This window comes from Scomber scombrus, chromosome 7 (genome assembly GCF_963691925.1).
Source record: "Scomber scombrus chromosome 7, fScoSco1.1, whole genome shotgun sequence".
Taxonomy (NCBI): Eukaryota; Metazoa; Chordata; class Actinopteri; order Scombriformes; family Scombridae; genus Scomber; species Scomber scombrus.
Genome location: NC_084976.1, coordinates 13,277,754 through 13,291,668, shown reverse-complemented (window position 1 = coordinate 13,291,668; position 13,915 = coordinate 13,277,754). Strand labels below are relative to the sequence as shown.

The 13,915-nt window shown below is 38.5% G+C and overlaps 1 protein-coding gene across 2 annotated transcripts in view; it reads left to right on the top strand.

The window, feature by feature from the left end:
* LOC133983702 (protein tyrosine phosphatase type IVA 3) overlaps positions 1-13,915 on the top strand; it is a 28,107-nt gene that overhangs the window by 12,249 nt on the left and 1,943 nt on the right. Inside the window, exons 1-6 of one of the 2 annotated variants that reach the window (XM_062422872.1) lie at positions 7,160-7,174; positions 9,717-10,206; positions 11,922-12,059; positions 12,252-12,344; positions 12,537-12,667; positions 13,349-13,423. In XM_062422872.1, the coding sequence (XP_062278856.1) occupies positions 11,964-12,059; positions 12,252-12,344; positions 12,537-12,667; positions 13,349-13,423 (395 nt within the window). In that variant the 5' untranslated portion in view covers positions 7,160-7,174; positions 9,717-10,206; positions 11,922-11,963. Of the gene's footprint in view, positions 1-7,159; positions 7,175-9,716; positions 10,207-11,921; positions 12,060-12,251; positions 12,345-12,536; positions 12,668-13,348; positions 13,424-13,915 lie in introns of those variants that run through there. The other variant, XM_062422871.1, reaches the window with a different exon arrangement.

Genomic DNA, 13,915 nt, shown 5'->3' with positions numbered 1-13,915 from the left:
ACATACTATATCAATTTACATTACCCAGAGCTCACTGAAAGTATGTGTTTATATAATATTATATTCTGTCTAGGTATCGTGAGCTTGTATATGATTTTTTGTAGCAGGACTGTATACATTGACATTATACAATGTCTGCTGTGACACTGAAAAAAGGTCACGGCAGACATTTTGACTTGTCATAGCAGGAAGGTGGCACTAATGACATTAACAACCTATTCAGGTGTCCCAGTAAGCTGTGACAGTGAGACAGTGAGTCGTCATGCACAATACTAGGGCCCTGAAACCAAAGCAGCTAAATGGAATTCAGCCATTGTTAATTTTATTATTTACCAAAAATAAAAAGAAGCCTATTGAGACTGTCTTTAATTTGTTGTGTTGACAGCACTGATCCACTGATTTCACCAAAACGGATTAGCATAAAGTCTACATGTTTCAATGAACAGCTGTTATCAGTTAGGATGATTATGCTAACTAATATCACCCACAATCTTCTGCTATATCATAAATTATACAGAAATATTTAATACAACAATTCAATCTACATATTATTTGTACTGAGTTGTTTTTTTGTGTGTTTGTTTTACTTTAATCACACACACATTAACCATTTAATGCTGAAATTATTTTTAAAAAGTTAACTCGAAAATATGAGAATTCTCTGCAGCTTTCAAACTTTTCATCTAATAGTGAGAGCCTGGTTTCACTCAAGCTAATGAGCTAATGAGGACAAACTCTGCACCTCTGCGTCACTTCCTTGAAGAATCCACTAGATGGGGTTTCATGTCAACTTTCTGCATGCTGCTTGTGAGCTGGCTTGAAGGTCAAGATTTCATTAGACTGACAAACCTTGTTTTTGACATCACTGTTTCTCACTGTTAGACGTTTTTGTATTATTTGATGTTCTTTTATTTTTGCTGCTTACTTTACTTGCACACAAACCATTACAACTTCCTCTATTAATTTGAGATATGAGCTGTGTGAGTATTGAGTGTGATACGAGCTAAATTCAGCTTCTCAATATCACATTTTATTATTGTTTATAATTAGGCATAAATGCCTGAATGATGGCTCAGAGGAGCTCACGTGGCTCAAGTCAGTGACTATTCCTTGTGTGCTCTGTACCTTGGCCTAACTTGACCTTTACAGACCCACTCAGTATTTTGGCAACTTTCTGTTTGTGTTTGAGAATATCTAACAAGAAATTAATGGGCTAATTTGGAGCTTTTCTGTCATGAAATCCCACATGGGTGTTGAAGTATCTGTTCCACAACAGAAGGCATGGATGGTGAGATGGAAAGTGAGGTTTGACAGCTTGAAGTCTCAGCATATGGTGCAGTGATAGATGAGTTACAATTGATGTATAACCTCTTGTGTTATGAATATTTTGTGGGTCTTTGCCTCTGTAACCAGAGACTGCATTAGGGCACACACACCACACTCTTTTTTCTTAATTTCCTTACATCAGAGCACCAGATTCAGATATACATTTTTTTCTTACAGATACGTATATCCTGTAGCATAGTAAAGTTGTAGTCATGCTGACAACTGGTTGTCATGGTAACCACTCAGTCTTCAGGTGAAAGTCCTGCTGTCTGAGTCTCAGCTTTCAAAACACTCTAATTATACACACAGCAGCTGCTGCTGCTTGCCACATGCTTGACTGTGTGTGCATTTGTGTTTTTGTTGTACGTGTGTGTATGCATGTGTGTGTGTGTGTGTGTGTGTGTGTGTGTGTGTGTGTGTGTGTGTGTGTGTGTGTGTGTGTGTGTGTGTGTGTGTGTGTGTGTGTGGGTATGTCTTAAGTCACTTTCAGGGACACAAGTCTTAAGACCAGCTGATTTGGGGCGGCTTGTGCAACTGTGCAAAAGCTTTCCCCAATTGATAAAACGCTGGTTTTTGGGTCAGTGATTAAGGTTAGGTGGTTATGGTTAGGGTTGGGGTGGGTCCCAAGGAAATGAATGCAAGTCTCTGTAAACCCTCTGTCCCCAAAAGTGACTTAAGCAAACCTGTGTGTGTGCGTGCATGTGTCTTTGTGTGTGTGTGCGTGTGTGTGTGTGCGTGTGTGTGTGTGTGTGTGTGTGTGTGTGTGTGTGTGTGTGTGTGTGTGTGTGTGTGTGTGTGCGCGTGTGTGTGTGTGTGTGTGTGTGTGTGAGGGATCTTTATGTGAACCTGGCCCTGGAAAGTGTGTACGTACGTGCGTGTGCGTATGACTTCTTCTGTGAGCATGATTCAGAGGTCAGTGGTTTCCAACCTTTTTGGCTCTGCAAAGTATCTACTTGTGGACCGTCTTCATGGCTCCATATGTCTACAAGTTATGTAGAGGTCTACCAAAGATATGATATTTTTTCCCTGTTTTATTGGAATCACAGTTAGAGACTTCAAAAGCTGCAAATATTAGAGGGACATTTGATTTTTATAAATCAAATTTTGTTTAGGATAATATATGTTTGTTTTTGCCTTTTTGCCTTTTTCTATCCTGGTAATCTTTTTGCAACCTGTCAGATTTATTTTGCCCAGGTTTGCATCCAATACAATAAATAATAAGAGTACTCATATATCTCTGTATTGTGCCATATTGTTTTGCATTCCATTGCACAGTATTAAAATATATAGACTTGATTAAACCACTTTGTAATACACCCAAGAGTCCTTCATCTAAGCTCCAAGCTAAAACTGTAAATAGATGAGGTGTAGGAATATATGTATCAAAATCTTAGCACAGCTCCAAACAGGAAGTCTATAAAAGAGTGTTTCCCTCAAAGACCCAGCATGTTGGTGATGCACCTGCTGCTGCATTATATTACTTAAAACTGAAATCTGCTTATTCTTATGTGAAACAGCAAATGGCATTTTACAGTTTAATAGATATAACTGATGGGATAAACTATGCTTCCTTTTCATATCCAGTTTCTTCTTAGTTGCTCAGGGAATAACATAGTATTTCACACTGCTGCATGAGTGGTATGCCTGTGGGACAGAATTACAAACTACTCCGGGGTAGCGAGACACATCGTGTAATTCTATATATCAACGTGGTAATTTGGTGTAAATGTTCACTTCGCCTTCACTGCCACCTCAGGCAGTCAACCAGAGTGAATGACTAAAGAACTAAATGTAGCCTATATAGATGTATGTTGTTTGGAGGTGGATTTATGAGAATTTAACAACATTTCTTAGTAGTTAACAGATAAACATCTGTAATTACTTTATAATATAAACAGTTTCTATTCGTAGTACTAATAGTTGTAATCAGTGGAAAACACTTATCATAGCAGTTTTAATAGTGACAGTAGTAGTCATTGTAGTACTGTAGCAGCTGCGAGTTATACTGGTTATGTCACTGTAGGCCAGCCAATGTTATTTTAATACAAGCTATGTTTGTGTTCATCAGACAGAAATACAACAGTGAGACTAGAAGCTACTGAGCTAGATTAGAGATCCTCTATTTAGGTGATAGGAGGTTAAAATAACACCTAGCACTGCACAATGCCAAGAACAGCTTAACAAGAAGAATTTAGTTAAACAGCAACAGGGGGAAAATCACTCAAATGAAGTAGGAATAATAGTCTAATAAACACTCCAGCAACATTGTGAACCTGCGGCATCTATGACTTTTCATGCCACATAATATTGTTTGAATCTGTTCTCTATGGCTACATGTTTTTCCTGCTGTTCATTCCCACTGTTCAAACTGACCATTATAATGATGCATTAACAATATAACCGATGAGGGAATGAAAGTCACAGCATCATTCAGGCACCTGACTGTTATTTTAAGTCATTATCATAGTTTGAAAAATTGTGAACAACACAAAGCGTTATCTTTTAAACTGAAAACATGTCACACCCCGAGATACACAAACTTTGGCAATATATGAATGTTGTGAAGGATGAATGTTTTTTTCTGCTTTCCTGAGTTTGGCTTGACATATTTGGCTTAAGATCAAGATATGTAAAATGCTCACATTGATTATGCAATGACTAAATGTCAACACTAAAATGAGACATGGCTTTAAATGATCTCTATTCATTGTTACTTTACTGATAATTAGTACCAGCATTGACAAGTTTTGTTTTCTAAAAATAAGACTAGAGCTCTTTGTTCCTGTTTCTCCATAGTGTGGTAAAAGGATTCACTGCTCAAGTCTGTGCTGGGTAGCCTTTGCATTTCATAACTCTTGGAGGGAGGCCACAGCAGGCGCCCGAAGTGTCCTTTAGGCTTCTCAAAAAGCACAAGACTGCCAGCTGATGGTTGACCTACAGGGTGTCAGCTCACATTTCCAGAAACCATTGCAGCGACCATGTTTAGGCCAGCACGCTGCTGTTTGTAGCTTCAAAACAGATGGTAAACTGGAGCTGACTGGTCCGCCAGAGGATCGGATAGAGCCCTCAGAGAAAGAGTATGTGGATTTGAAAAAAACAATTACAACAAACAGAGATTGCATTATGTCACAAGTGTACATCTATATATATTTTATTGTTGTCACAAAGGAGTGAAAATTAACTGACTTAAATCAATTTCAGTGTGGAACACACACGCGCATAGTTCAAGACACTAAAAAGTTTTCACAACCTTTAAGTTTCATCAAATATTTCACACATGGGAAGTCTGGGCTAAAGAGCTCTCTTTGAGATTTGTTTTTTATTTTCAAGAACAAAGTCACAACATAGCATAATTTACATAAAAATACACATGAACGCACACACATCAAAATTGGTATGAAACATGATGTATACAAAACACGTCATAAATTGCCAAATGAGTGATCAGACCTAATGAAAATATTTTCTGTCAAACACTTATCTTATGTATCTATATTGTGTTCTTCTGTTGTATTCATAACTATGAAAGCAGTTTTTTTGTAATTGTTATGCCAAACTGATAACCTGTATGATACGTCATTAGTAAAGCCTTACTCTGAAATCAATCAGACCCAATGACCCTTATTATATCTATAACTCCAGTAATGTTTGTAGTCTCAACTATTAAAAAACACTATTGCATTATAAAATAGAGTTAGTGGACACATACAGTACTTCAAACCTTTTGTTGAGTGTCATGGCTCTCGCCCCATGTTCTGGTGCCTCTCAACTGCATTCACACAAATACTGATGACACCTGTGTAATGTGCAGTATGTCAACGAGCCATATTCACTTCTATTCTATGTATAGATTTTGTTTGAAGTCAAAGTCTTCATTACAGGACATTAAGGCAAAGTTCTGGGCAGAAACCTGTTATCCTAAGTCACGTAACAAACACAGTGTCAGCTTTGAGAGAACACACGTACACACTGAAAAAAACACTTCAGCTATGAGCAGCATGTTCATTCAAAATTTAATTAAAATACTGCAGCCCATCCAAGTAGTGCTGCAGCTAATTTTAGCTATAAAAGGTGTTTTTTTAAACTGTGCTTGGGTTAAAAGTCATGTTAACCTCCACTCAAAGTGATTGATAGTGAGGTGAGGCCCCAGCTTATTCTGTGCCTACAGTATGACTGCCTTGTGACTCTCTGGACTCACATACATACCATAACCTTGTAAACAAAATGGATAAAGCAGACAACTCCCAAATAATCCTGGGAAAGAAAAAAAAAAAAAACTGCATAGATTTTCTGGAAACTTGCATCAATGGCTGTAATTGTGTCTTACAATATTCACCTTTTCTGTTTCATTTTTGGATGCACACACTGACTCATGCCCTGTGGCAACAACACTGTGACTTAATCGTTTGACCATAGAAAAACAAACTAGTTGGCACTATTAGCTGTTAAAGAGAAAGTTAATTCCATGAAGTGGGACTTGAAGATTTGAGTTGTCCATTCTGTCTGATTGCTCAAAGGCCCGTCTATTTTTAGCTTGTTCAGGGAGGGGAAGGGGGGTGGGGGGTGGCAGGGAAGACAGGAAAGCAAGAGATGGTCCCAATAGACATGTCATAGCAGACAATGTTCAGGGGACACAGCAATCTCACAAACTATTTTAGCCATATTTGAGAGAAATGTGTATGAGAATCATCAAATGAATTATTGCGTTCTAATGTATCAGCCTGAATTGATATAAAATCACACGTTACTGGCTTCTTTCACTGAACCTTGTAATTATCAGCCTTTAGGAAGGGGCAAGGAGTGGGGAGGCACTTCGTCTTCACTCACTGAGTGCCTGCTGGAAGAAGGGAGGGAGAAAGGAAAACAGTGCATGAACAGGAGGAAAAGGAGGAGGAGGGGGGAGTGAGGCTCTTCTCCTCTCTCTAAGAGCATTAACTGTAGAGTGTTCTGGTGGTGACAGGGCTGTCAGGGTCAGATGGCTGCTCAGCCTGATTAGACCAGCTCACTGCAGATCCTCAGCCCAGCACACTGCACTGCTACAGCAAAGCAGAGCTACAGATTGCTATATACAGTACAGCACGCCTCAGCTGGGCATACCAGCTCAGGGCAGGGAAGACAGGGAGAGGTTTATAGTTCAGTGTTGTAGTGGAAAGAGCCACAGGTTGTTGCAGATAAACTTTACTTTTTTGCTACTTTTCTCGCATAAAAAAAGGCTGACAGCAGGTGGACTTTACTGTAGCAACAAGACAGAAGAACTGATGTTTAATCATTGTTAGGAGATGACATTCAAGAGCTGAGAGGTAAGGATACATGTTCCTGTATGTTGCTGTTTGTTCCTGAAAGATTTCATATAATTAAATAGTATTTCTGATTGGCCAGCAGTGGGGCAGGACGGTGGTGTCCAACAGGTTTTGTAACTTTCGAGAAGATTGTCTTGATGTGGCAGATAATGGATATAAATACAACTGAAAATATATATTTTTCCCCACTGTAGTGTTATTAGAGATAAAACAAATCAGTGAACTTCACTGGGACAAGCTGGGAATGAAACAACAGAGGTGCACTAGCATTGGAGACTGTGGTTTCCACAAAAAATTGATGTGTCATAGAATCAGTCGCTAGAACAGATACAGCTATAAATACAGCTGCAGGTATTCAGTGCCTACAGGGGTTTACTATAACAGGCAGTCAGCTGGTTGTGTGTCAGCACTCAAAATATTGTAGGAGCTGCTGCTGCTGCTGCTCCTGCTGCTGCTGCTGCTGCTGCTGCTGTAGCAGGACTTTGGTGTAACTGCCAGTCAGTGTGGTTTGTGGATCTCCCTGTTCAGCAGCCAAGCTGTCCACTGAGGTAAGCAGGAATGCTGTGTAGGCTTACAGAATTAACTCAAGTTTAAGCATTTAGCACATATCCTTTTTCAGAGTGACTTGTGATCTACGCTGCTACAGAAACCCTCTTCTGTACAGTAGGTGTTAACTGGAAGTCAGTGGTGATGCGTGCACTTAAACAGAATTATTCCTATTTGAAGCTACTACTAACCTGCCTTATTGCTGTCTTTACTATTAACCTACTAGCTTAATGTTTCATTCAGCCTTACACTGCAGGCACTTGTAGACAAGTTTGACAGCCCAACATGCCTCTAAAGTAATATTGAGATCCATTTTAACCTCTTTAGGTCCTTGCCCAGCCTGTGACGACCAACAGTGGATGCACCTGTTTTTACAAACCAAATTACGCTCTAAGGTAACAGGGAAGATCGGCTTTACAGTTTTAATTAGAGTTTCTGCTGCTGTCATTTCCTTGATGTGCTTCGAATGAAGTCACTCTGCAATATGTTAGCTAAATGTCTAAACTGAATGCAGTTGTACTTATAAAGAGTTCTTTTTAATGTTTAGAAGCTTTAAGAACTTTCACTGTATTGACTGCTTTTTCTCATGTGTGACAGTCCCTACTGTCCTGTTGCTCTGTGATACATAGTCACTTTTTAGCCCATGTGTCTTATTGGAGGTTTAATTTACTATTTTGTTGTGCTTGTGTTATGTGAGGCTTTAAAAATAGGGATGACATTTCTATAAATCATTTGCATTGTAAAATGTTGACTAAATGGAAAATGATTGACCTCTATCCTGATTAGTGGTAACACAGGATAATTTCCTAATTATAGATAGTCAACAACCTGGAATAGACTGCGCTCTTCTGGAACATTGAGCTAGTAAGTCGGCATGTGATTATGAAGACAGAGAGATAGAAAGAGAGAGAGAGAGAGAGAGAGAGAGAGAGAGAGAGAGAGAGAGAGAGAGAGAGAGAGAGAGAGAGAGAGAGAGAGAGTGTGTGTTTGTGTGTGCGTGTGTGTGTGTGTGTGCTGCTGAGGTGAAGAGGTGACCGTAGATTACACAGATTACCTCTGGGCTTTCCCTGCTTGTTTGTCTGAGTGTTTGGGCATGTGAATAACAGAAGGGTTACGTCTTTGACTACCTTCCTTCATGTTTACATCACCACCTCAACACTCAATAGTAAGGGAATCATGTAATTTGACCTTCTTTTGAAGTTGAACTTCTTCCACTTGCTACATTGTACACACCCAAGTTGGAAGGGGACATTTTAAACACCCATCATGTTGATTAAATTCCATCATAACAACACTTGTTGTTACTGAATTTACAGCCAAAGACAATCTGCATTTGCAAATATTGTATTTTATTAGGTTCATGAGTAAAGTTGCTTTGTTTTGACTTCTAAGACAATATCACAGACCTGGATTACATTACTTATTAACTTTTGAGGAAACTATGTTATAATTTTTCAGCAGTGCCCTCATCCCTCATCCTTAAACTACTTCATACTTACCTGGACTGAACGTAGCAGATGTGATTTTTTCACAGATATATTGGACCAATAGCGCATGTAGCTGATCTTAATTTACTTTCACAGCAAAAGGCAAATAAGCTATAAAACACTCAGACAGGCCAAACCTAAATGTTTATGTCACATACTATAGACACAAATCCTCTGAGCCTACATCAAACAGAGGCAGTACTTTTCAGATTTTGTCTCTTTTTTTCTTCAGACCAAATTGAATTTTGTTGACATTGTGCAGGCTAATCTAATACAGTCTTCCACATTTTGTGAGCCACATCATGTATTAGATTTACCATCTCATGCTGCATCTGTCATCTGTAGTCCAGCTTTGTTGTCCACTCCCTGCAAGTAGAAAATCACTTTTAATACAAATTTGTACAATGTGGTTGTTTAAACGTTTAAATTATTACAGGGGTCAAATAACCTCAAAAAGTCCTGGTTCGTTAACTGGCTAGGACTGCAGTTTTGTACTATCCAAAAATGCTTGTAGACTTTAGGTATTATTTTGACCTTATGCTGCGTGATTTCTTGTAGGGTATTCTTGAGGGCCAAAAGTAATAATCACCTCTGCTAACATCATAACAATATAATTTTATGAAATAAAACATCAACATTAAGGGGAAAAAACACGGGGAGAATAGTTCACACAGAAAATTGCATATATTTAATTAGTGTGTAATCTGATCACAAGACAAGATGTGTCAAGATCTGGAAGGTTTGCTCATTTGTGCTTAACAATTTCCTTAGAAAATTTCTGTAGATACTATAAATATATTTATAGGGCTTCAATAAAAGCATTTGAAATGTATTTGTGTGCATTTTTATGCATTTATCTCTGTGAATGAGCCATTTGGCTGGCCTTTAGGTTGTCTTTTCACACCTCATTATAGTCATCATTAGTATATTTGACTGTTTGGGCTACCTGTACAAACTGCTGGATTAGTGAGAAATCATATTTGTTACTTATTCATTTCTGCTTATCTTAAAGTGTATTATTTAATGAGTTAATTTTTTGTGTTCTTCTTTATTGTAGAATCGCTGGTTGATGGAGTTTGTGCGGCGGAGTGGTGACTACTGCCACGCCCAACACATTTAGACCCTATCTGGGATGAAGCTGCACCATGCAGTCTTGGGACCCTAAACCCTGAATGATCATTCCCTCTCACCCTCTGAACCATCCAGCTAATGGGGTAACAAGTGGAGCTTCGACACTGGAAGCTAAACTGGAGAGAGAAGTAAAGAGAGAGCTACTCAAAAAAACAGAGGAGGACTGAAGAAGTGACAATCAGAGATAAAAAACAAAGACACTGATACAGAGAGCTGGAACACTGTTGCTTCCTGGACTATACGATACAGTCAACTGATGGGATAAAAGAGTATTCGAGACAACAGGAGCTCAGAAAATATTTTGAACTGCTATAGACAGTCTCGCAACAGGAAGTTACACAACAAACAGGAAGTCGAGAATCACCTGGACACCTGATAGAAGAAACAGCAGATAACTGCTTCAGCTGAAGCTTAAGGTGAGTGGGTCGCCAGATCTTGATTAAATAAAGGGATGCACCAAAGGTTATAACTCCTGCACTTTACTGACATGTTCTCTCATTCAACATATGACATGGTGAAAACATAGGTTTTCTGCGATAGCCTATAAGTCATTTTAATCCTTAAGTCAGTGTTGGCAGAAATAAACCTTCCGCTTTGCCTACTAAGGACAGCTTTCTACTGTCCCAAACTTGTGGAGAAATATAAATGACTAAAGAAAAACCAACAAAGTTTAGTAGTAAGGTGTTGTGCCTCAATGAGCCTCCAGAATAGCTTCAGTTCTCCTTGACATAGATTGTGTGAACTCTTGGGTGGTGGTAGAGAGCTCTGTCTAACACATTGGTCCAAAGTCTTCCATCAGTCTACAAACAGCCTATCGTATGATCTACATTATGCTCATACTCATCAAAGCATCCAGAGACCCTTTGTCTCCTGTATTAAAGCATCTGCATTTTCTCCAATGTACTACACACTTTACTGTGATATGAATCAGCTGTATTAGCTATGGCAAGCCCCTTTATGCCCAATGTCTTTACTGGCTCAGTTCATTCACATTTAATTGCATTCCTCATTTGTTTACTTGCATGTGATATCGCCCAAATAGCACTATCAGTACTTTTACTAAAATAGTGGCTGTATGCACCTCGGGGTATGTGAGTCCTTGATTTAAGATTACTGAAATTAAAATTCCATCCTTAAATACAATCACATCCCTGTTATCTTTAAATGTGAGCAAGAGCAATGCCAGACAAAAAGAGACACTGCTCCGCTGACAGTAAACTGGCTACTCACTTTATCATGTTTGTTTTTGTTTTATATCCAGTTTTCTACATACTAACACTGCATGAAATAACACCTGAATTGTTTTTTAAGCTGAATTAATATCTCTTGAAGGCCATGCACACAGATGTTTTCACTTTGGTTGATTAGACCAGGTTGGTGTTGGATGGAGCTGTACTGCAAATCACATGAGGTCCATGCACCAATAAGAATGATAAAGAAGTGAGATGTCAATCAAGTGTAGTCTGTACCCGCCCACACAGCTAAACAAAGTCTAATCAAGCAAGCAAATGAGTGAAAACACCTGTGTGGGCATACTATGGGAGTGTGAGGCCTTTAACTGCTGTATGGCATTGTTTTTCAGCACTGCTGTCCCTGTACTAACCTTTTCTCTGTATTATGTGAGACTCACATGCAAGGACAATGACATGTGAACTTGTCACAATTTGTCTATTGATCTTTTAAGACTGTAAAGGGTTTTGTTGTCACATCTGAAAACAGATTAGAAAGTTGCAGTAATGCACCCTAGAAGAGTTAGGCTTGTTATGTTTGTGCAGGTTGTGCAGAAAGGGCACCAAAGATCCAGGAGATGATGGTGAATATTGGTGGGCAAATCTGGATGATTGCATGTATTGAAGTCTGATGCCAGAATACTCTGACTTAAAACATATTTCACCTTTTAAGATGATTTAAGTTGGAATAGTTTTTTCCATGTAGTTTAAGCTCCTGATTATCTTTAACTTCTTATTTCATATTGTATAAACATATGTCTCAGGACCCCTTTAAAAAGGTTCAGTAAATATAGCTCAAATATTTGAAATCATGTTCAAATATTAGAGATATATATATATATATATATAGTATATTTCTCATGGACAGCTTATGACTAACAAGTAACTGCTAACACTCATAGGTCAGAGGACACCCTTGGATTTCAAAGGTTACACTGGCCGCCATGAACCGTCCAGCTCCAGTGGAACTGTGCCACAAAAACATGAGATTCCTCATCACACACAACCCAACAGATAGCACACTCGACTCCTTCATAGAGGTAAGAAATGCTTCATTACACTGAAGAGAAAAGATGTGAATGTACATAAACACATACTTCATGTATATACTGTATGTATTGTTTCTCCTTATTAATGACATTAAACTAAAATCAAATCAAAAAATCAAACAACTTTTACTAATTAAATAATGTCTTGGCTTTGTTGTAATCTGCCACTCTGGTCCCTTCCAGGACCTGAAGCGATTTGGTGCCACCATAGTGGTTCGAGTCTGTGACATCACCTATGACAAAACACCATTGGAAAAAGATGGCATTACTGTGGTGGTGAGGAGACCACACACACACACACACACACACACACACACACACACACACACACACACACACACACACACACACACACACACACACACACACACACACACACACACACACACACACACACACACACACACACACACTTCAACTTCCTGTGACAAAGTGCCAGAAGTAGTCACTGTCCTGCTTCTCTCTCAGGATTGGCCATTTGATGATGGAGCCCCACCCCCCAGTAAACTGGTTGATGATTGGTTGAGTCTGCTAAAGAAGAAGTTTCAGGAGGATCCAGGATCCTGCGTGGCTGTTCACTGTGTAGCTGGACTGGGAAGGTTAGAGATCACAGATATTTTACCCCCCTTGCCCTTATTTAATTAACTTATATTTTAAACACAGCTACTTTCCTAAGGACTTGAAATGTGCCATTCTCACACATATTTTTAAATCTGGAGATCGCCCTGAAGCCAATAACTACAGACCAATAAGTATACTGGCAGTACTCAAGTGCTCCTGAGAAAGTTGTCATTGAAGAACTGGCAAACTTTTCTTAATACAAGCAATTTTGGTCTACATTGTATGCAATTTGACTTTCGAGCAATTCATTCCACTGAAACTGCTGCCTTGCACTTAATAGAGCACATTAAATACAGGCTTGATAAACGAGAAGTACTTGGTGTTGTATTTTTAGGTCTGCATAAAGCATTTGACAAAGTCACTTGTGATGTTTTATCAAAACTATCTAAACTTAATTTCTTATCCAGAGCACTGGCATGAATGTCTTCATGTTTATCTAGTAGGATACAGTGTGATAAAGTTTGATGTACTGTCCAGGAACATGAAGTGTGCAATAAATGTTCCACAAGGGTCAGTGTTGGGTCCCCTTTTTATTAAGCCTATATATTAATTATCTCCCTTAATTGTGTCATGATGTAGAACTGCAAATATATGCAGATTACACTGTTGTGTACACACATGCAAAAATAGCTGAGTTGTGTGTTTGTGTGTGCATACAGGGCTCCTGTGCTGGTTGCTCTGGCTCTGATAGAGAGCGGGATGAAGTATGAGGACGCTATTCAACTCATCAGACAGTATGTACATTTACATCCTGTATATGAATTCTCTTGCAGAGATAACTCAATATCATGGACCATTTCTTCTTTATGAATACGCATAATAAAGCACATAAGAATGAAACATTTTTTTAATGCACTAAAAATGACCATTATTCACAGCTAGGACAACTGAAAAAGCACATTCATGTCTTTGTTACCTTATACTGTATACAAAGAAACCCTTATGTAGTAGTATGTTCATACTACATAACATGGTTTAAGAATATATAATTTTACACCAAAAACATAACTTATACTTGTGTGTTACTATGGTGAGAATGTAGAATTATTCATTTCATTTTCAGCCTCTCATCCTTTGCCTTTTGGTTCTGTATTCCTTCACAACTGTAAATATACAAAATGTCATTAATAAACATGCCTTATTGATTTCCCATTTTCCTATACCATTTAAACAAAGAGATATCTACACAAAGAGATGAAATGGAAAGGGATTTATTTAAAATTTTA